Genomic DNA, 22497 nt, shown 5'->3' on the forward strand with positions numbered 1-22497 from the left:
CAATGCTGTACCTGTGCACAGTAGGGTTTCCTGAGACTGAAAAAGGAACTAAATCTAAAGGAAGGAGAGAGAAAGGAATGACCTAAAAAGTAGGCTCTGATACCAATTGTCAAGGAGAGGGACTGGGAGAGAGAAAGAAGAGAGAGAAGAATGCAAAGAATAATAAGAAGAAGAGCATAAGAGAGAGAAAGACAGTTACGAGGAGAGAGAAAGATTAGAAATGGAGAGAGAAAGACTGGAAGAGAGGGAGAGAAGACATGGAAGCTTGGAGAGTAAGGTGAAGGAGAAAGAAGACTTGTATTAATTATCTGATAATGAAAAATTAAGTCTCTCTCACCTTATATACCAGCCCCAGTGTAGCTAGTATTTCATTGTTATTAAGTCCCCCTCTCTTACAAAGTATCCCTACTGTTTTAGATGGAATAAGTGTAGAACGGTAAGAAGACCCCTTATATCCTATTGTCGATTCTAAGTCAATTCCCCATGAATTGCATTTGTGGTGGATGGTGCTACCCAAAAGCATATGATTCCATCTAATTGGGTCTCTTAGGAGCTACTAGTCACACTTTTAAGTAGCTATTCTCAGCCCAAGTAGTAGAATATACGTGCCTTTTCCTTATGATGTGTATCATCATCTACCTTTGAGTAATGAACAAAGAAGCAACCCACAAGTCATCATAGATGCACCTAAGGAGGATTTAAGGAAGAATGAGAAGATCATTATATACCCATGAAAAATATTTACAAAAGATTACTAAATATAATGGTAAGATTGTCATTTCGAAAACCCTTGTCTCCCTACCTAATTCCTACCCCTTTGGCAAGGACCCCAAAAAAAAAGGAGATGAAATTATCACAATACCCACCTCAAATGATTTAATAAATAAAATCCCAAAACCTAAGCCTGAACGTGTCAACCTAGTTTAATATCTCTCTCTCAAAGTAAGATTTGTTTTACGTTATAAGAAGAATTTCCCAATTTACTCGATATATTACTAGCCTACGGGCAGGTCAATTTACAGTTGGCATTTTCTGATAGTCTCTTCAGGACTCTTGTCTTTCTCCTCGTAGCTCCCCCCGTCCAAATTTCTTGTCTGTCCGTCTTGTCTGTGCGCGTCTTTATATGCCGTGCAAGGCGGCATAGATCTTAATCTCATAACCTTGCCTGTTTATGGCGCTTCAACAGAAGCTTGAACGGTTCAACAAACAGCAGCAGAAGAACCAGGCTCTCCTCAAGAACGTTGCGCAGGCGAAGCAGGCCCTGCCAAAGAAGCCGCCCGCCCCTCCCGCAGCGCAATCCTCTACACAGCAGCCCCCTCTGTCTCAACGCCTCTCCTTCCGCAATGACACCGAACAGCTGCAGCGCATCGCCACTGTTAGGAATGCGCCGGTCGGTGCGCAGATCAAGCGCGTCATTGACCTGCTCTTGGAGGTATTTCCCTGTTCTTTCCTTGATTTTGTCGTTGTTTTAAGACTGCGATTATGTTAGAGAACAGCCGAATGAAGGCCTTTCATAGGCGTTTCTTAAAAACTTTGAATATGTTAGAGAGCTGTAGAACGATCGTGTTAGAGAACGAAGGCCTTTCTCAGGCATTGCAGCCAGAGAAGAAGGATCTTTCGGTTAGGTTAAGGAAGAGAAACTTTTTCAGCTCAGGGGCAATTTGTCGAAAGAGACTGGACGTTTTTAAGACATATAGCCCCTTACTGCTTTTATAAGTGACATAAGATGCTTTTGCTGTGTAAGCAAGGTTTGTTCAGAGCGTGTAGGAGGAGGATTTCCATGTACTGTTTATCTTATCATCCACAGATTGGCAAGTGAACATGCAAAGGTTTTGGCGTATTGCGAATGTCATAGGGCAAGGGTTTAATCAACTCAACTAGCTCCCTAGAATTAAATGTGAACCTGTATCATTTATCAAGGCTTACAGATATGGCAGCAATCTGTTCGACTGGGAACGATAGAAACACAATATCAAAGAGCAGAGGTAAGTCTGATCAGATGTGTAGAAACTGTTCTACGGCAAAAAAGAAATACTGCTAGCTCAAGGAACTGGGGACAAAGTGGGCGAGTTGACAGCATTTCTTACCATTCAAAGGCTGGTTTGAAAAACACAGCTGGTCTGCCTCGAACACAGAAACACAGCATGCAACCTGGACAAGAAGTGCAATTAAGCAGCCAACGACTTACAACAAGGCAGGGGAGACACTGGAGGCTGCAAACAATGACATTGATGCTACAATTACAGGATGGGAATTTTGGCTGACACTTGTGCCTTGTCCCATATAAATAGTACCTGCCAATGACAAGTAGAAAAGTCTCAAGGTCTCATGCAGCTTAAAGATTACCTTGAGTCATTGAGCAGTTTGTCAATCAGCTTTGTAACCCGCTTGAAGGACTCGGTTTAGGTCTCTAAAGCCTTGCAGTAGTTGTTTTGGACCAATTTTAGGGTCCTTTAATGGTACAAGATTCTTGCACTATTAATGTATTCCAATTAGCAAGATAGTGAAACTTAACTACTAACTGGTCTGTCAATTTATGCCAATCTAGAAAAGCAAGATAGTCAAACTTGACTACTTGCTGGTCTGATCTGTATTTTAGGATTTCAGTAGTCGAACAAGGTAGAGGAGATAGATCAAAGAGTGTGAGCTCCACAATTCACCTCCGAGCCTTGGCATGATCAAAGGAGGTCTTAAAAAAAATGTCACCATCAGCGTCCCCAAATTAAGCCACTCATATGCTACAATAATCCCATTTTAACACTTGTAAGTGGCCTAAGTGGGACAATGTCGGCCTTTTATTGCCTTTTGTGTTGGCCTATTGGATCTTGTACAAGCTTAAAAAAATCAAAATCTTTTATCACAAATTAAATCCTTGCTTTCTTAGCTTGCTTTGTTCTCATCCATATGATGTTTAACTTTCAAAAAACCTCTCATTTACTATAGTTGATGGGCGCTATGCCCCCAAAAATGTTGGTCTGGAGAGGCCAAAGAATCAGGTTGGTTTGCATAAATATTGCCACACAACTCCCAAAATGTGCCATTGAGTAAGTGACCATTGAAATGCACACTAAGGACCAAGGTGGCCACTAAAGAGTACATGAACCTAGTATATGTGTAAAACTAAAACCTTCTCGTAGATCATGGGTGAATATTATAATAAAATATATAGTGATTGTAAGGTACAAGTACCTAGGAACCATTGCCATGTCTCATACCACAGCAAGAAGTCTGTCAAAAATTGTACCACCACAATATCTCAAAACAAGAACAACAAATGGACCATGGATACCAAAGCTTTGGGTTATCAAGAAAATACTAAGATGCCTAAAAAAAGACGTTGGTGTTGATGTCAATCATACAAAAAACCTAGATCATTGGGAGTACAAATAGCTCTCTTTACTTGTCATGAATGGCCCTATGGAAGCACATGATAACCATGAATTTCTCATTTTCAACTATGTTGCCAAAGGGGTCCACCATGTGAAAACCAACTAGAAGCAAAGCCAACTTGTTGTGGAACTTCCACCTCACACCATCTTTATTGTTTCAAACTACCAGATAAGTCGATGCATGTAGAAAACCATACTCAAGGAACTAGAGTCGAGATTGGACGAGGATGAAGTCATTTGCCGCAACCTGCCTCCTTCTGCAAAGTTGTTATTGTCAGAATAAGGGGCAGCAATGGAAGGGAGAGAGATTGTTGTGATAGACTATAAAATCACCAAGAATGGAGAAGAATAGTGCAATGAGCACAAGAACTCAAAGAATGAATGAATGGGTAATGAAATCCATAATAGAATACAAGAGATATATTGTACATCAACACAAGTGAATGGCACATGTGGTGATCAATAGTACCTTCAAACTCCGGGTCTCTAGATGGATGTGATGTGATACTACAAGAGTGGTGAAGTATTTATAGACATTGGGACACGAGATACATGAGCTAGCTCCAAAGTAGATTGCTCGATTGCCCAGAAAGCGCCTAGTGCAAAGCCTAATAAATGCCCAAGCACCCATGGAATGTACATGGTAACACCCTCTCTTAGATCATGGGTGGTCAACACAATTAAATATATATTACACAATGATGGGGAACAACAATTCCCTAGGAAGCAATACCATATCCCATAACAACGATTTGCCAAACACCTATACCACCATCGAATAGAAAACAATGACAAAGGATACTCAAACTTCAAAGAAGATGCTTGAAGTACCCATATGTGTTGAGAAACCCTTCACCCTTCACCCGCAGTTTGTGTTTTTGTGTTTTTGCGTTTTTGCGTATAGGGTTTGTAGCCCCAAAAAGGGGCGCCATCCTAGACTGATTGTGCCTATTTATAGGCCACTCTCTCATTCATTCCTTATGGCTGATTCATTCAATCCGTTACCTCTTGTCTCTAGCCTCTCCACTACCCTTACACCCCTTCAGGAGGACATTGTGGTTTGTGGTTCGTGGCTGTCTTCATCATCTTCCTTGTGCTACGGTACCCTTGTTCCCTTGTATCACATTCACTTCATGATTCAGATCTTCATCATTCCATTAATCAAAGTTTCTTCTCTCTTCTCTTCCTCTTCTCCATGTTTGCCGAGTTAACTCCGTGTTCCTCCCCGCAAGTCCCACTGTCTCGTTGGTATGTCATCTTTTGACAATATGCACTAGTAGAAATACTCCAAGACTCTAGCTTTGGGTCATGATTCCTAGTGTAGAAGACATCAAAGAAGAAGCACCAAGTTGATGTTGATCACTCTTAGACCTAGATTATAGAAAGTGGGAATAACTGAATCTTTGCCTATCACTAGTGCCCAATGGAAGCACACCATGACCATGGATTCCTCCCCTTCTACTAGATTGTTGAGGTGGCCACTTGTGTGAGCTTAGACTAGGAACAAAGATCACTTGCTATCAAACAGTCCATCACGAACCTAGATGTTAATCCTAGCTCCATGATTTGAATTTGCTAGACTTTTTGATGCATGTAGAAAGTCTCCATTTAGGATCTTGTGAGAGTGCACAACAAAAGAGGAACGTGAACACGGAGTGAAAAGCAGAAAAGAGAGGACAGCAGAATGAAAGAGAAATTTGCATTGAATCCAAAGAGAATGTGGAACACAATAATACATTGATCAGTCCCTGCACATAGCCCAAAGTGTTAGTTGAGGGCATTGGATCAGGTTGGACAATGGAAAATGATGACATCACTAGGGAGCATGACGGAGATGGAGTATGCAGCCAGCAACCCTCGCAAATGATGGAGAAGAATGCTGCAATTTTAGCGAGTACCTTTGGAAGGTAGATAGAGATAATATGCCCCATCAAGTGAGCTGGCTATATATAGCCAAATAACACCAAATCTGGCCGATAAGCAGCGTGGGGACAAAAATGTGCAGTCAACCACTCACAAACTGGCCAACCAGTCCCAACTGAAGTGAAAAATGCTATTGCCCTAAAGAAATTGGGCTGCCTTGGATAGATCGCAAATGGCTGGCTCCTCTTGATAGCTGGAGACTATGGCTTGCATGGTGTGAACACTCTTGACACTCACTCAAAAAGAAATGCACTCAAACTAAGTGCTCTAGAATAGTCAAAGCTCTAATGTTCCTGACAAACTTTAACAAGACTGACAACCAGTAGATGATAGATTGATAAAATGTGGCAAGCTAACAAATCCATTGCATCATAATAATTTATTTTAAGCATCAAGATGCACGACTATTGTCCTCTCACAATCATCCCTTTGTGGCTTGGGGATATGTGAGGAGCATCACTCCACTACTAGAGAACATGAACATCCCCACTCTGTGCCAAGTCATGCACGAAAGGAGAATAGGTTTCGTAATGGAGGAGATCAGGGAATGCCATATCTTGCAATAGGCAAACCTGCTAGGCATTGGTCCAACCCAACCAAGGTAGATGAGAAATCAGCTTTCCTTCCTAACAAGGACCACCATTGAAGTCACTTGGAGGAGTCTTAAGAGTCGATGGAGCAACCATTTGTCCAAGAGCTGAGTAGAATAGAACTATTCTTAGACCTGGAACAAAGAATTCTATAGGCATGATCGCGCATGTGCCTTATGTCAGTCTAAAGGGTGTTTGGTTGATGACCATTTTGTAGGCTGTCCGGTATGTCCATAGAGCGGCCATGAGTTTATTGTTCCAATTGCTCCAAGAAGTTGAGACAGTTTTGGTCATGACATTGATCAACGTTTTGTTTGTGGACTTTGCTTGGCTGTCGGCTTGGGGATAGTAGGGGGAATATTTTCTGTGAATGATCATAAAGTGGACAAGAAGTGTGTGATCACCTCATTAATAAGTGGGTGCCTTGGTTGCTTACTATCTCAATTGGACAACCCAACTTTGGATTTGGTCACTATTGTTGATCCAAGATGGTCACTATGGAAGAAGTATGACATCATCTCATGTGTGGTTCAATTTGCTTGATGGTTCTGATGAGGATGTGACGATCGATGAAGCCTAGACCATTCAAAAGGCTGGTTTGAAAAATATAGCTTGTATGCCTTGAACACACAAACATAGCATGCAAATTGGACAAAAGTGCAACCAAAAAGTAGCCAAAAACTTGCAACAATGCAAGGGAGGCACTGGAGCTGTAAACAATGACAACGATGCTTCAAGTAGAGTGTGAGAGCTCACGATTCACCTCTTAGCCTTGGCATGACCACTTTTGTGATTAATTACATTAAACCTTTATTAGAAGTGGATGCAGCAATGGAAGCGTGAAAGAATGTTGAAATAAATTGCTGAACACAAGATAGAAGAGAAAAGAAAGAGAAAACACAAGAACATTGCAAAGAACTCAAAGGTGTGTTCGGGAAATGGAATCCATATAACAAACATGAGATGATCGCATACAATAGTGAGTCGCTAGTTGGGTGGGCATCGGCATCGGCTCCTCTTCAATAGAGCATGCACATGATCTGCAAGTGATGAATGATTGAATGTGGAGGAGCCCGAATAAATAGGACAAAATAGTGCCAAGAAAGTGATTAGGTCAGCCAGCATAAAATGCTAAAATAATCACCATAATGACCACTAAAAAATACCTAAATAATACTAGAGCTAGGGTAGGCGACAGACGACACGACTTGCGACAACTGCAATTGGTCAACGTTGCAGCAGTTAGGCGGATAGGCACAAGTAGTAAGGACTAGGCAGCACGTGACAAGGCAGGTGAAAGGTTGCGATGGACGGGCTGATAAGGTGGCACGTTGAAGGTCAACGCTGCGCCACGAGTTGATAGATTTGTCACCATTTTTTTTCTCTAATTTCTTGCAATTTTTCCTCTCCCACTACCGGGTGTTTGCATGCACAAGCACAGTGTGCAATCTTGGCTCGAAAAATTGGGGCTTTTCCCAGATTTGGGGATTGTGATGTAGAACAAGATAATCTCATTCAAAAATTGCAAAATTGGTGCACATTTGTCCATGAAATTTTCGGGCTTTTCACATTTTAGTGAAATTTCTTCAATTTCATTGAAATTTGTGTAAATCAGGGCTTTTGCGGAATTTCATCAATTTGCCCCAGAACTCCTGGTATATGCACTTGGGTACATGTATTGATGTAATCTCGATGGATTTCCTTTTGAAAATTTGGGGCTTTTGACCAAAATTCTCAAATTTGTGCTCGTGAATGCTTTTGGAGCAGAAATTGCAGTCAACTTTTGAATCAATTTGCAGATCTGAAATTTCTGCATTTTTTTTTGATTTTCACTGCTGATTGGTACTTGCAATGTACCATGGTCACTTGTGTGACATTTGGCTTGCATTTGGTGACTTCTAAGACAATTTAGTGTTGCAAATTATGTTTGGAAACAGTGATAGCGGCAATCTTTTGCACATCAAGAAGCTTGAGGGTGCACATAATTTTGCAATATGGCAAAAACAATGCTAAATGTCTTGGTGCAGAAGAAATAGGTGAAGCCCATTGAAGCTAAGGGAATAAAACCAGCAGGTATGGAACAAGACAAGTGGGATGACTTGAATGAGCTTGCACGCTCTACCATTGAGCTTACAGTGTCAGACAACTTGCTCTTTAACATTGAGAAGCTGAATTCAGCATATGCAGTGTGGCAAAGGCTTGAAGAATTGTATGCTCATAAAAGTGCAACCAGCAAGGTTTATTGGCTGAAAAAGTTAACGGACTTTTGCATGAAAGAGGGTACGGCCATGTCTTTACATTTGAACGAGTTCAACTCAATTTTCAGTCTGCTGATTGCTTTGGATTTCCATATTGATAATGAGTTCAAGGCTACTTTCTTGCTATGCACTTTGCTTGAAAGTTGGGATACTTTTAGGACAGCTTTGAGTAACTCAAATGCTCAGATGCTATATTCTGATGCGGAGAGTTCTTTGCTGATGGAAAAACTCAACAGGCAAAATAATTCAGCAAACAAGTCTTCTAATGCATTGCACACCAGATTTCACGCAGCAAGTCTTGTGGCAAAAATGTGGAATGCCATCATTGTGGCTAAAAAGGCCAATACGAACGGGATTGTTTTCAATTGAAGAAAGAGAAAGGCAAAAACAAGAACATTGAAGACAACAAGGTTGAGAAAAAGAATAGCCCTCCTGCAAGGAAGAGCAGTGTAAAAATAGAAGAGGTCAATGTAGTCACTCATGAGAATGACGACGGTGATGTACTTCTTTCTTCTTTGAGTGCACATGCATTGATTGCAGATTTTGAGGATGACATGCACACTTGGATACTTGATTCAGGTGCGTCCTTTCATGTCACACCATATCATGAGTGGTTTCTTGACTACAATGGTGGTGCACGTGGTGTTGTCCACTTGGGGGCTAACTATGCATGTAAAATTGCAAGCATTGGCAGTGTGAAATTGAAATTTCAGCATGGCTCCATGTGTGTTTTGCATAATATGAGACATGTACCTCAGCTCAAGAAGAGCTTGATAAGCACAGGGCAGCTAGATGATGAAGGCTATTACACCACCTTTGGGGATAGCAAATGGAAAATTTGTAAGGGTTCTCACATTGTTGCCAAGGGCTCCAAAAGTGATACTTTGTATCCTTTGCATGTGTCTAGTGTGCGTGATCATGTAGTCGCCATAATTGAGCAGCCAACTGTTTCTTTGTGGCATAGCTGGTTGGGACACATGAGTCAAACTGGAATGAAAGTGCTTTCTCGCTTGGGTTATTTGTCGTCTTTGAGGTATGCTGATTTTGAACTGTGTGATCTTTGTATTTATGGTAAACATTCTCAAACGTCAGATAAGAAATCTCTCTAAAGTCTTCACCCTTAGAGTTGGTACATTCAGATGCATATCAAATGCTAGGATTATCTCTAGGGAGAAAGACGTATTTCATTACCTTTGTTGTTGATGCCACAGGCAAAGTATGGGTTTATCCAATCCGTCGCAAAGACGAGGCCTTGGATATATTTAAGAAACTTCTAGCCCTTGTTGAAAATCAAACGAGTAAGACATTAGAGTGTCTTCTCTCTGACAATGGTGGGGAATATGTGTCTAAAGCCTTTCAAGACTTTTGTGACAGCAAAGGGATTAAAAGGGAGCTCACCGCTCCTCATGATCCGCCCCAAAATGATGTTGTAGAGCGTATGAACAGGACCATTCGAGACAAGGTCCATACGTCCATACAATGCTGTCACATGCTGCTTTATCTCATGGATTTTGGGTAGAGGCTGCTATTTCAGCCGTACCCTTGATTAATGGATCACCAAACAGGTCTTTCTGGGGGGGGGGGGGGGGGAAGGGGGGAGGGGGGAAGAGTTCCTGAAGAAGCGTGGTCAGGCAAGCCACCTTCGTATGCTCACTTGAGAGTGTTTGGTGCAAGGCTTTTGTGCACATTCGCAAGGAAGAACACAACAAACTTGAGCCAAAGTCCTGTAAATGTATTTTCCTAGGATATGGTGATGAAGGTAAAATGGGGTATTGATTATGGGATCCTTAGAAAAGAAAAGTATTACGCAGCAATGATGCCATCTTCCGGGAAGATCACATGCATAAACAACCCAAAAAGACAGAGGAGGTTAGAACCCAGGAGGATGTATCCATTGGACAACAAAGGATTCTTGCTAGACAACAACAAATGCCTGTTGTAAATGTCCTTGAAAATAATGCTGAAAATGATAAGCAAGACATTGCCCATGATGTACCATAAATTCATCAAGAATAGATGCGTTTGGAACAACCAGAACCAGTTGCACAGCATGTTGAACTTGCAGAACAGCAAGCTGTTAATGCAAATTTGCAAGATGAACACCGAGCAAATGTTGACCATTGGGTCCGTAAGTCAACCAGAGTGCAAAGACAACTAGATAGGTTTGTTCTTGGTGTCAATTATGTGGCTGATTATGTCATGTTGACAGACAGTGGTGAGTTGTCATGCTTTCAGGAAGCAATGGATAGAAAAGACAACAAGAAATGGCATAAGGCTATGCTGTCAAAGATGGAATCTCTCATAAAAAATGGCATTTGGGATTTGGTGCATTTGCCTAAAGGGCAAAAAGTGCTACCATGCCAATGGATTTAAAAAATGAAAGTCACTTATGGTTCTTTGCCAAAGTATAAGGCACAATTGGTTGCTAAAGGGTACAAGTAAGAACGTGGAATTGACTTTGGATGAAATCTTTTCCCTTGTCAAAATGATTACTTTGCGAACCATCTTGGGCTTGGTTGCATCTGAAGATATGGAACTCATACAGATAGATGTCAAGACGACCTTCTTACATGGTGACTTGCATGAGGAGATCTATATGCAGCAATTGAGGGTTTTGTTGCAAAGGGAAAAGAGCACATGGTATGGAAACTCAACAAGAGTTTGTATGGGCTGAAACAGACACCATGAGAATGGTATTATAAATTTGATACATTTATGCAATCTCAGGGATTCCATTGCTCTCAAGTTGATCACTGCTTATACACCAAGAAGGCAACAGATGGCAGCCTTATTCTCTTGGTTTTGTATGTGGATGATATGCTGATTGCAAATAGGGATGTTTATGCCTTGGACTCCTTGAAGCAGAGTTTACACAATAGCTTTGATATGAAGGATCTTGGTGAGGCCATTCACATTCTTGGCATGCGTATACTCGGAGATAGATTGAAGGGTCTTCTCTGTGTGTCACTTAGACATGCAAAGAGGTGTTATGGTTTTCACGTTTGGTGAGAGCGCTTGGTATTAATGAGGTTCCTATTCTCCACTGTGACAATCAGATTGCTATCATACTAGCATGGAATCCTATCTTTCATGCAAAGACAAAGCACATATAGGTGAAGTATCTTTTTATCAGGGATGTACTTGACAACAAGAGCATTGAGCTTGTCAAGGTACATATAGATGATAACCTTGTAGACCTTACAAAAGGTCTTCTAGCAGAATGGTTTGCTCATTGCCCACTCTGAACTCTGCACTAAACCTGATTTGTACTCTATCTTGACCCTTTCACATTTGCCGTCAGACTCATTATAGTCCATACAACAAGGACCACCCGAATAGGACCATGGATGCCCACGCAGTGGGTGATCAAGCCACCACCAAGGTGCCTTGGAGAGAACTTGATTGTCGATACCAATCGTACGAGAGCTTGAAAATAGAGAAGAATCAAAGTAACTCTTTGTGTTTGTTAACAATGCCTTGTAGTGGCATACATGATCAAAAAATGTGTATGAGCATACGTGAACATGGATTCCCTATCTTTGGCCAAGATTGCCAAAGTGTCCTCTCATGTGAGCTCGGACTAGGAGCCAAATTTGCTTTCTATTAAGTAATAGCCCATCATGAACCTAGAAGTCAATTCGAGCTCTAGGATTTCAAACCTACTAGACTTTAGTCAATGTATCAGGGAAGTCCCTTTGTGGAACTTGTGCACTTGTATACTTGTATAGATGTAATGACCACTAAAAAATACCGAAAAAATATTAGAATGCCTGGCACAACTCACACATGAGTTGACTAGACTGTTAACAACCTTAGCAAGTGTGTGCATACTTGCATAAGTGCCCTATGCCAAACTAGGTATGTCTACCATCCTAAGTTACAAGTCTAGGCTATAATTATTCGTAGGTAGAAAGGCCTCGTATTGGGATTCTTTGTGCTAGTACAACAGGAATGAATTGTTAATGAGTGAGGTCCGAAGTCATGGATGATAGGTAAAGCTTGTATTACGTATGAAAAAACGTAAGAGCACAAGCTATGGCCAGTGCTAAGTATGCCAATAAAAAGGAGGCCCAAAAAACATGTCACTAGCATCCCCAAAATAAGCCACTCAAATGCTACAACAAGGCTATTTTAACACTAATTTGCTTGTGTGGCAACCTCTCACAAAAAGGATATCAATTTTAACACCTTTAAGTGGTATAAGTGGAATACTGTTGGCCTTTTACTGCATTTTCTATTGGTTTGTTGGGATCTTGGCTAAGCTTTGAACAATCAAAGTCTTTTATCACAAATTAAATCCTTGCTTTTTTCTCATCCATATGGTAATCTTACTTTCGAAAAACCTCTCATTCACCATAGGTGATGGGCCCCATGTTCCTTAGTATTTGCAAAGTACTAGGTTTGAGGATAACATAATGTCTCTATACTTGCTTATTACACTACCTAAGTCTTAGGATACATTTTGTACTATTATGGGTGCTAATCCCCTTGAAAATGGATTTAAATGCTCTAATGTAGAGGAGCTTTGCTTACAGAGGAAGTGAATAGGAAGAACAATGATGCAATGTACTTCTCATGCACTTATAATTAGAGGCAGATATGATGGTAAAGGGAATAATAACCATGGTAGAGGCTCACAACTCGATAAGGGCAAGTCTAAGTCTCATGTCAATCATGTAGTAAGTCCCATGATCCTAAGTCCTCTCTCACTTGTCATTATTGTGGGCAGTAGTATGCATACTTAGGTGCCCATTGAAGAGTGCATGAACTTAGGATATGTACAAAGCTAAAACCTTCTTGTAGATCATGGTTGAACAATGTAATAACTTATAAGATATATAATGATGATATGGTATAAGTCCCTAGTAACCATCACCATGTCCCATATCACAACAAGAAGCTTGCAAAAAATTGTAATACCATAATATATCAAAACAATAACAATAGATGAACTATGGATACCAAAGCTTTCGGTTATCAAACCAATACTAAGGTGCCTAAAAAAAGATGGTAATGTGGATGTTGATCATTAAAGAAATTTGGATCATAGAGAGTACAAATAGTTGAATCTTTTTGCTTGTCATGAACAGTGTCGCGGAAGCACATTATGACCATGGATTCCTCATCTTCAACCATGGATTCCTCATCTTCAACTATGTTGCCAAAGGGGTCCATGTGAGAACTAAGTAGGAGCAAAGCCAGCTTGTTATGAAACTCTCACATGCCAACTTGTCGCTAAAACAGCTCTTGAAGAAGAATCCTCAATACACATGGCTTGCTCGATGAAGACAGAAACCAACCTTTCTTCTTGGAGAGGGTGGTAATAACCTAAATTAACACTAATCACAGCAAGCATAAAATTTACATAAATTGAAAATATAAATGTTACTATTTTAATCTTGGACAATGGACAGCTTGTTGGCCCCAAAATTGGCACCTCTTGCGGTATTGGAGTACAATTGAGACCTCTAACCTCCTTGGCTAATCCAAGTGCCACTTGTTGTCAAAATTGACCAACAAGCCTCCAAACCAATTTGTCCCTTAGTTTGCTCAGAGATTGGCTTTCACCTTGCTCCTTGAAAGGCAAATTCAGCCCCGAATTTGATATTGGTTGATTGCCCTCTTGAATCTCCTTGAAATTCCTCAATTTTAGTTACTAGAATTGAAGTCCTAGGCCCTCAATTTTGAGCACATATCATTCCGAGGTGGCTGTCAAATTTTCACGGTCAAAATTGCACATTGTGCTTGGCATATGAATGCCCAACAAAGGGGAGAAGGGAAAAATTGCAAAAATTAAAGAAAAATGAGGGAAAAGAAAACGGGCTTGTCCTCGCATAGACCAGGACCCCTCTCTTGCCAGTTAGACTTGCATTCGTGTCGCCCGCTTGACCAACGGACCGGGTTCGGTCTTGCACGCTGTGTGTTGATCTGTTGCCTATGCCCTCCGTGTGGCTTGCGTGCTACATGTTGATCTGTCGCTTGTGACTAATGCCTTCTGTAACCAGCCTTCCTTCTTGGAATGGGTGGTGATAACTTGATTTAAGAGTTAATTACAGCAATAAATAAATGCACATAAAATGAAATACACACTTTACCATAACATTCTTGGACAGTAGACACCCTGTTGGCCCCAAAATTGGCGCCCCTTGCGATATTTCTTTAGCTTTCATTCAATTGGAAAGAGAACAACTTGAGATTCTTCAATCTTCTCTTGCTAACCAATTGCTCTTGCTGTCATAAATGACCAGCAAGCCTTTTGGGTTATTTGCCCCTTGAATTCACCCAAGACTTCTTCTCCAATTTGACCCTTGGCGGGCCAAATGCTGCCCCAAATCAATTCGGGATGGGTTGGCTCCTGAAATCCCTTGATAATTTTCAATTATCAGCTGTTGATTTTAGTCCCTTGAGCCTTCAATCTCTGGCATGGATCCCAAGGTGGTTGCTAAACCCTAATTTCTACTGTAAATTAGGGTTTACTGCAGAAATTACAGATCAGCCCACCAAAAATGGCTGAGATCTCCTCTGAATGGTTGAGAATTGCTGATAATGAATGAGCATAGGTTGAAGGAGATGAGAGAATGCTGTAGAGAGAGAAAATTTTGAGATTTGTCGCGAAGAACTGATCAAAATCAGTTGTTGCCCTGCTGTACCGGCCCCAAACGGATGCACCAACAACAATAGGAGCATGAGAGGCAGTGATCTTCAGGAGAAAGTGCATCAGCAGCAATTGCCAGCTTCCAAAGGTCAAGAATATGCAATCTCCATCACCAAAATGGTCTCCAATGGTTGGGGATTGGCCCCAAAAGCTGGCAGCAACAGTCCAACACCTCTTCCCAACAACTCCAAAATGAAAAAATGAGATTTTCCTCTCCCTTAAGTCGTATTTAGCCTTTCCCCCACTTGCATGAGAAAGTTTTGCCAAGTGGCAGCTTTCTTAATCCATTTTCAGCAATTTTCAGCCATTTAATTAATTTTCAGAATTAATTCTGAAAATTAATTCAGCCCTTAATCCATGCCCAGAAAATTGACCTTGCCTATCCAAAAATTAATTGGCTAGGCCATTTGCAACGCAAAGTGGTCCCATGCACTAATTGACCCTTGGACAAGCATTAATCCATTAATTAATGCCTAGTCCCTAGTGTCACCACTGACACTTAATGGCCAATTAATGGTCCTAGGGACAAACTGACACCAAAATTCACCTATACTCTAACAAATGTAACTTGTTACAACTTTTGCCTTTGACACCCATCTTTTTCATAGGGTCCTTGGGCCTTCAATTGTAAAAAAGTAGCTTGCACCTCACATGTGCATCTTTTAATTGCACATTTGATTAATCCTTTGATCAAACGTCAATTAAACATAAGCAAAGTATCAAATTTTCATGTCCTCGTGACACCTTCCGTCTGACCTGCGCAACTCGTCAGTTGCTCACTTGTCTGCTCGCGCAATCCTTCAATTACTCGCTTGCCTATGATAGCTGACCAACTCGTCTGCATCCTGCTAGAAAGGGAAAGAAAGAACACAATACAAATGAGACGTTAGATGTATGCTCAGGAAATGAAATCCATATACTAAGACATGAGACAGTAGATAAGGAATGTGAGTCACCGGTTGTGGAGGCACTGGTACATGCTCCCTCTCTCCAAGAACTCTCAGGTGATGAATGAATGAATTGTGGAGGGAGCCTGAGAATATATGGGCCAAATAAATGCCAAAAATAATGCTGGCCAACTGGCTGCAAATAATGCCAAAACACAATAAATGTTGGCAAATAAAATGCTTAAAATATCTCTGTGCCTAGCTTGCTGTATCACATGTACAGACTCAACCATGAACTGACTAATCTACTAACACCCTCTCTTAGATCATGGGTGATGTGATACAATACAATATACAATGATAATCGCATCATAGTACATACAACAACGTCCATCAGAGTAGAACCATGGATACCCAAGTAGTGGGTGCCCAAGCCACCACCAAGGTGCCTCGGAGAGAACTTAATGTTGATGTCAATCGTACCAGCTCCTGAAAATAGAGAAGAATCATAGCAGCTTTCATGTCTGTCAACGATGCCTCTGATGTAGTACACGTGATTATCCTGTCACCAATGCCGCAGTGTATAAATGATCATGGATTCCCCTTCTTTGGCTAGACCGCCAAAGTGTCCCCTCATGTGAGCTCTAGACTAAAGCCACCCGCTCTTTGTCAAATAACTAGCCCATGATGAACTTGGTTGTTAATCCTAGCTCTAGGATTTGAACCTGCCAGACTTTGGTCAATGCGTCAGGGACGTCCCTCACTGGATCCTGTGCATCTGTATAGAAATATAGATGAGACACAATTGCCCTATCTCACCACCCTCTCACACTCCCTCTCTGGCATTGGAGAGTCGTGAGGGATGACCTCATCACCACCACTAGAAAGCAGCTGAGGAAGCGACCACTAAGCCCTTCCCACGATGCGAAGAAGAGGATTCCTTTTGCGCCTTTGACTTTGCCTTGGCCGGAGGAGCTAAGTTGGAATGTGAGGCAGATGATGACTCGTCGGAGGAGTTCGCATCCCGCTTTGTCTTCTACTCCTTTTTCTTCTTGGAAGCCACTAACTATTTACAGTCCTTCCATAAATGACCCTTCTTGCCACAGTGGTAATACTGGGCCTTCGACTTTTTCATCTTCGAATCCATCTCTGAAGCTGCAAAAGCCTCACCTAAACCTTCATAATGTGATGGAAGCCTCCTCTGTAGTCGCAAAGTTGCCTCATCTCAAGCAACATCGAGGATATATGAAGAAACTGATAGGAGTCGTAGATGTCTGTGCCCGTAAAGCATTCGCCACTTCGTCAAAACCCCGAGGAAGCTTGTAGAGTATCGTACCAACAAGATGTGCCTCTGATAGGGCAGACTGCATAGTGCGAAGCTGGTCTTGGAGTTGGGTAACTCGAAGTAGGAATGATTGGATCGTATCTTTGGGTTCAAACTTCAGTTGTTGGAGTTGGCCGTAGAGAGTAACGGCCCTCATGGTGGAAGGAGCCTCGTGCATCAACTGCAACTTCGACCATACGTTTGAAGCTGTCCTGCATGAGATGACCACTGGTAAGACTTCTTTGGAAATACACTGAAGTAAGGCCGAATAAGCACGAGTATCATCTGAATCCCATGTAAGCACTGCCTCCTCATGGTTGTCTTCATCAAAATTAGATGGAACATGAGAAGGCTGTTGAGGATGTGCAATAGCTCCGCCAACCACGTACCATAACCACTTCTGGATAAACCAGGCCTTCATCACTGCACTCCATGTGTAATAATCAGGTCCATGGAGCTTGTCATTAGTGGATGTGCATGGAGGAGCCATCTGTAGAGGATTTAGAAAAGAAGTAGAGAAAATAAGGTATTTGGAGAGGGAACACAGCCAAAACACGATCATAGACTGCAAAAAGCAAGAGTTCACATACATTATAACCCAAAATCTGACCAAAATAAGACAAAAGTTCTTGTAAAAAGTCAAGAAATCAGTCAAAAACTGCCAAAAACAGCAAAAACGGCTTGATAATGCAAGCGCCTAGCCAAGAGATGTAGAGGCATCAAAATGCAGGCTGAAATGGACACGCAGGCTGTTCGGATGTTGACGTTAGCAAAAAACGCAGGTAAAACAGGTCGCCTGGTTGGAGCAGCAGCCGCCCGATCAGCAAGGGTGAAAACAGTCCTGAAATCAGCAAGAAAACACAACATGAATACAAATCTTGAAATCCGATACCATGTCAGAAGTGGTGCAGCAATGGAAGCGTGAACATAAGCTGTAATAAATTGTTGAAACACAAGACAAAAGAGAAAGGGAAAGAAAGAACACAATATGGATGAGAATTTAGATGTATGCTCGGGAAATGGAATCCATATACCAAGACATGAGACAGTACAGAAGCAATGTGAGTCACCGGCTGTGGAGGCATTGGCACATGCTCCCTCTCTCCAAGAATTGTCAGGCGATGAATGAATGAATTGTGGAGGAGGGAGCCTGAGAATATATAGGCCAAATAAATGCCAAAAATATGACTGGTCGCTGGTCAGCATTAAATGCTGGCCGACTGGCTGCAAATAATGCCAAAACACAATAAATGTTGGCAAATAAAATGCCTAAAATATCTCTGTGCCTAGCTTGCTGTACCACATGTATAGACTCAACCGTGAACTGACTAATTTGCTAACAGTTGGATAGTGTTTGTGTATTTCCACTTTGTACATACATAGACTTAGTTGATTCTTTTCTCTACCTTCAGGCACGTTGCCTTTAGGTGGGAGGTTGTTGGGAATAAAGGCTCATTGTGCCTTTTATGGTGTTCGGGTGTGAACGCACCCTTAACACTCTTGTACTTTATATATTATCTATCTAAACCTAAAGTGGCACACCCATCTACTGATTGTGTCGTGCACTCTCTCCGTCAAGTCACTCTTCTTTCTGCACTTAGTTTGCATTGTACTCTGTCTTGATCCTAGCAAGTGCTTTCACCTAGATCTTCATGCATCCCTTTGATGGTTGTGTGGCTGCAGCCTAGATTGAGAACACTTAGACCTTCATGCATCCCTTTGACAACTTTTTTGCGACCAACTTTAGCTCCTTGTTCAAATGAGGGAGTCGATTCTTGGTGGTGATGCAGTTTAAGCACCACCCAAAGTTCCAGCTCACTGTGGAATCCAGTTCTAATTATGTTTCCAGCATAACCAACAATAGCACAATGGAAGACCCTTTCATGACTCAGAGCTGCAGCAGCAGGTGTATTGTAATCAAAGATGAGAAGAGACTTGGTGGGGGAGAATGTAGGATGTTGGTGATTTTATATTCATGGTTCGATGTACAAATATTTTTAAATTTTAATTTTCAACTTTGATTCTGACTTTCTACTCTTAAATTAAGGATTTCTGTTTGTATTACTCATGAATGCTATCACTAGCCCTTAGCAAATGAGAAAGTGGTAAAAGACAAACTAAACCACTCACTGAATGCTTAGCATTAGCCCATAGCAAACATGAAAGTGGTCAATTTAACAAACCAAACCACTCACTGAATGCAACCACTAGCCTTCAGCAAAAATGAAAGGGGTTTAAGCATGTGTGAGGTTGGTTTTTACAAAATCAAGTTGTCTAGCTATTCTACTTTATCATGTGTTTTGTGTTTCAGTTACAAAAGGCAGGCTATTGTGATAATCGACTATCACCAACTATCACCTTGTCTTGATTAGCTATGCTTAATTGACCAGAGAATTTGCTTGCATCTTTGTTAGTAACCCTTAAAAAGAAGAAGAAAAACATGGCCATTGCCCTATGGGCCTGTTGGGTTGTTTCTCTGTTAGAAGGCCCAGAAATGGTGTTTCACTGCTCCAAGGTCTTTAAATGGTCCTTGCTTGTGCTATGGTCTGAGATGGTTTCCAGTGTCTTTTTGTGTCGCCATGTGGCCAAACTTGGAGCAGTTGAAAAAGGAATTCAGGAGTTTCTTAATGTAAGCCAGGCAAACTCCAGACAGTCTTGTAGCTATGATCAGAAGAGGTTAGGTGATGCAATTCATATATGTATGATGTCTGGTATATACTCTTATGAAGCTGTTGGTAACACTTGGATTTTTGAACTTATAGCTGGTAGTGCTACATCTAGAACCATATTATAAGTCCTGTGCTAAAAACTTTGAAAAAGCATATTAATAGCATTTTCCTGTCAATGAGCAGACAAGGCGAGCGCTTTCACTTGATGAAATCAATGAGACGTGTTTCGTTGATGTGAGATTAAACAAGGATGTTTTTGAAAGTTTAAAGAACAATGTCAAAGTTTCTTTTGATGGGGAGCGTTTCTCATACAAGGTGCACCTCTTTACTTTTTTACCACGAGCTTATTTGAGTCCTATGGGTTCTCTAATATGAAATGCCAAATAATAGTAACTTTTATTTAGTTTGTGATGAAATGTTTACAATCAAACAGCTTACACAAAAAGTTTGTCAATCACTTTTGCAGTCTAAACATGACATAAAAAATAAGGACGACTTGCTGTACCTAATCAGGAAATACATTGAGGGCATATCCACAGGCGATTTAAAAGACTCGTATCCAAATATCATGAAAGACTTGCAGGTAAATTGCATAATGAGACTTTTCAGGTCTTAGTTGCATTTTGTATGGTACCAAAACCTTTCACAATGGCATGCTGATCTTTTGGTACATGCAGGAGTTGAAAGCTAGTGGACAAGTCTGGTTGCTCATGAATAGTGATTCACAAGAGGATATTGCATTTCCAAACGATCCGAAAGTACAGATCAAAGTGGATGATGATGTGAAGGAGCTTGTAAGAAGCATAGACAAGCCTAGAGAGTTTGTGGATGTTGAAAGAGAACTACAGAAAGCTGGCATGAAGCCTGCAACTAATACAGCAAGCAGGAAAGCTGCAGCTGGAGTTCAAGGCTCACAACAAAAGAAGCCGAAGCCCAAAAAACAACGGAACTTCAAACGGACTAAACTTACGAATGCCCACTTGCCTGAACTGTTTCAGAATATGCAAGTCCCTAACACCTAGGGAATGACAAGATTTTTCATTTGTTGGTGGCTTTCACACACTTGGGAAGCTCATCCTTATGATGGAAATTGCATTTGCTTGATTCTAAGGGAGCTAGCTATAGTTGTAAATATGTGGTCCTTAATTTTTTGGAAAGAGAATACTGTCTGAAATGATGCTTGAGGTGCTGATGAAGTTCTCAAGCGTCTTTTTAAAGAATTATAAACTGAGGATGGATCTGATAGAAAATGTAACACAAGTGCAAGGATCTCGAACTCCAGCAATGTGGTTGGAGCATCTGGTATTTCTTATTCAAATTAAGTGGTTCTGAGGTACTGCAATCAATGTTCAAACGTAAAATTAAGTGAGCTGCAGAGAACTGTCCACAATTGGGATCTCCCCCTGCACAAAAAAAAAACAACACACTCACAACCTCCCAACCCCTTGTGAAAAAACCCGAAGTTCTGCCTCATCCCATTTGAATGATCATCATTGTCATATTCATTAAGTTGGAACCGTGATTACTTGCAAGTACACAAGAGTAAGTGTTGAATTTCAGGTTCTTAGCTTCTCTTTGTAAAAATTACATGGCGTAGCAAACAGAATCCGAGAAAGAGTTAGAGAGTACACAGGAGATAAGAGGAGAATAATTTTTTTTAAAGCTTCAAATAACTGATACAAAGATGGTTTTTTCATTTGTGTGCTTTCACTGTGAAGATTAGATGGCGATCTAGATAGAAGATAGGTGAAGAGCATAAGGCTAGTTGGAACAACTCTGATTGGGTGAAATATAGATGATTGATGGTTTTGAAGGAGTTTAGCTTTTATAGCTTATGAAAGGGGTTATGATGAGTGACTTTTCATATGTACATGTGTCTGTTGATCTTCCATGTGCACACGTGTTTGTTGACCTTTCATATGCACGTGTCTGTTGATCTTTCATGTGTTCATGTGTCTGTTGATCTTTTATATGCACATGTTTGTTGATCTCTCATGTATATCGTCACTAGCTGGCTAGGGAATATTTTAGAGAATATTCTCTTTACTGTAAGCTAGGGTCCTTGATAACTCTCTTATTTGACAACTTGATGCAACGTGTCTCGAGCTATCAATATAACTACTCTGTCTAACCTAAAGGTTAGACTCGCAACGATAAAATGTTTGCCATTCGGTCACATAGATCTCATCTGATATATAAGTCAGGACCCGATCAATATTTGGGCTGACATATGGCTTCTTCTCATAATGGGGGCCTTACAACTTTGAGTACCATGGATCATTGGTGGCACCTTATAAGAGTGGGACATTGAGTATATCTAACATTCTTGACAGAGCTATGTACTTTATATGTTGGTCTAATTTCAGTCTCCACAGTTTCTATTAAATTAAATTAAGTGAAAAAGAGGAGATATGTGTTTCATTTGGTTATATGATTTCGAAGTTGTTCATTTTGGATGACACAATTAATTTATGTATACGGAAGAATCTTCAACACAATTGAACATATGCAGGTCCAATAGAAATTAGGAAACCATATGCAACCTGAGAAAATATGAGAAAATTATGATCTCAAACTCATCCATCTACATCCTTTACAAATCTTGGAAATTGCTATCAAGTTTCCTTTTTTGGATGATCTTTGAGGATGCTTTTGAGCTTATCTTTGTGGGATATGATTCCAGTAAACACTATTGAATGAATAAGAGGGAGCGGTTTTGCAGATGGGTTGATCACATACCTCTTACATATCTTAGAAATTGCTATAAAGTTTTTTTCAAGCTTCACTTTGTGGGCTAGGACT

At 40.8% G+C, this 22497-nt stretch overlaps 1 protein-coding gene across 1 annotated transcript; it reads left to right on the forward strand.

The window, feature by feature from the left end:
• Positions 1 to 1024: 1024 nt before the first annotated feature.
• Positions 1025 to 21143, forward strand: LOC148020183 (Transcription initiation factor TFIIE, beta subunit). The gene is made up of 4 exons (XM_087700489.1): positions 1025 to 1432; positions 19879 to 20010; positions 20162 to 20278; positions 20373 to 21143. Exons 1-4 carry the CDS (start codon positions 1172 to 1174, stop codon positions 20715 to 20717), a joined length of 855 nt encoding a protein of 284 aa, XP_087556615.1. The 5' UTR covers positions 1025 to 1171; the 3' UTR covers positions 20718 to 21143.
• The last annotated feature ends 1354 nt before the right edge of the window (positions 21144 to 22497 follow it).

The sequence above is a fragment of the Lygodium microphyllum genome, chromosome 19 (assembly GCF_053477565.2).
Source record: "Lygodium microphyllum isolate KBCC chromosome 19, Lygodium_microphyllum_v1.1.10, whole genome shotgun sequence".
Lineage (NCBI taxonomy): Eukaryota > Viridiplantae > Streptophyta > Polypodiopsida > Schizaeales > Lygodiaceae > Lygodium > Lygodium microphyllum.

Bases quoted from the DNA above. Each gene is read 5' to 3' on its own strand.
- LOC148020183 (XM_087700489.1), top strand. From the start codon at position 1,172: ATGGCGCTTCAACAGAAGCTTGAACGGTTCAACAAACAGCAGCAGAAG. The intron at 1,433-19,878 runs GTATTTCCCTGT...GTCAATGAGCAG, and splicing joins TCATTGACCTGCTCTTGGAG to ACAAGGCGAGCGCTTTCACT. The intron at 20,279-20,372 runs GTAAATTGCATA...TGGTACATGCAG, and splicing joins ATATCATGAAAGACTTGCAG to GAGTTGAAAGCTAGTGGACA.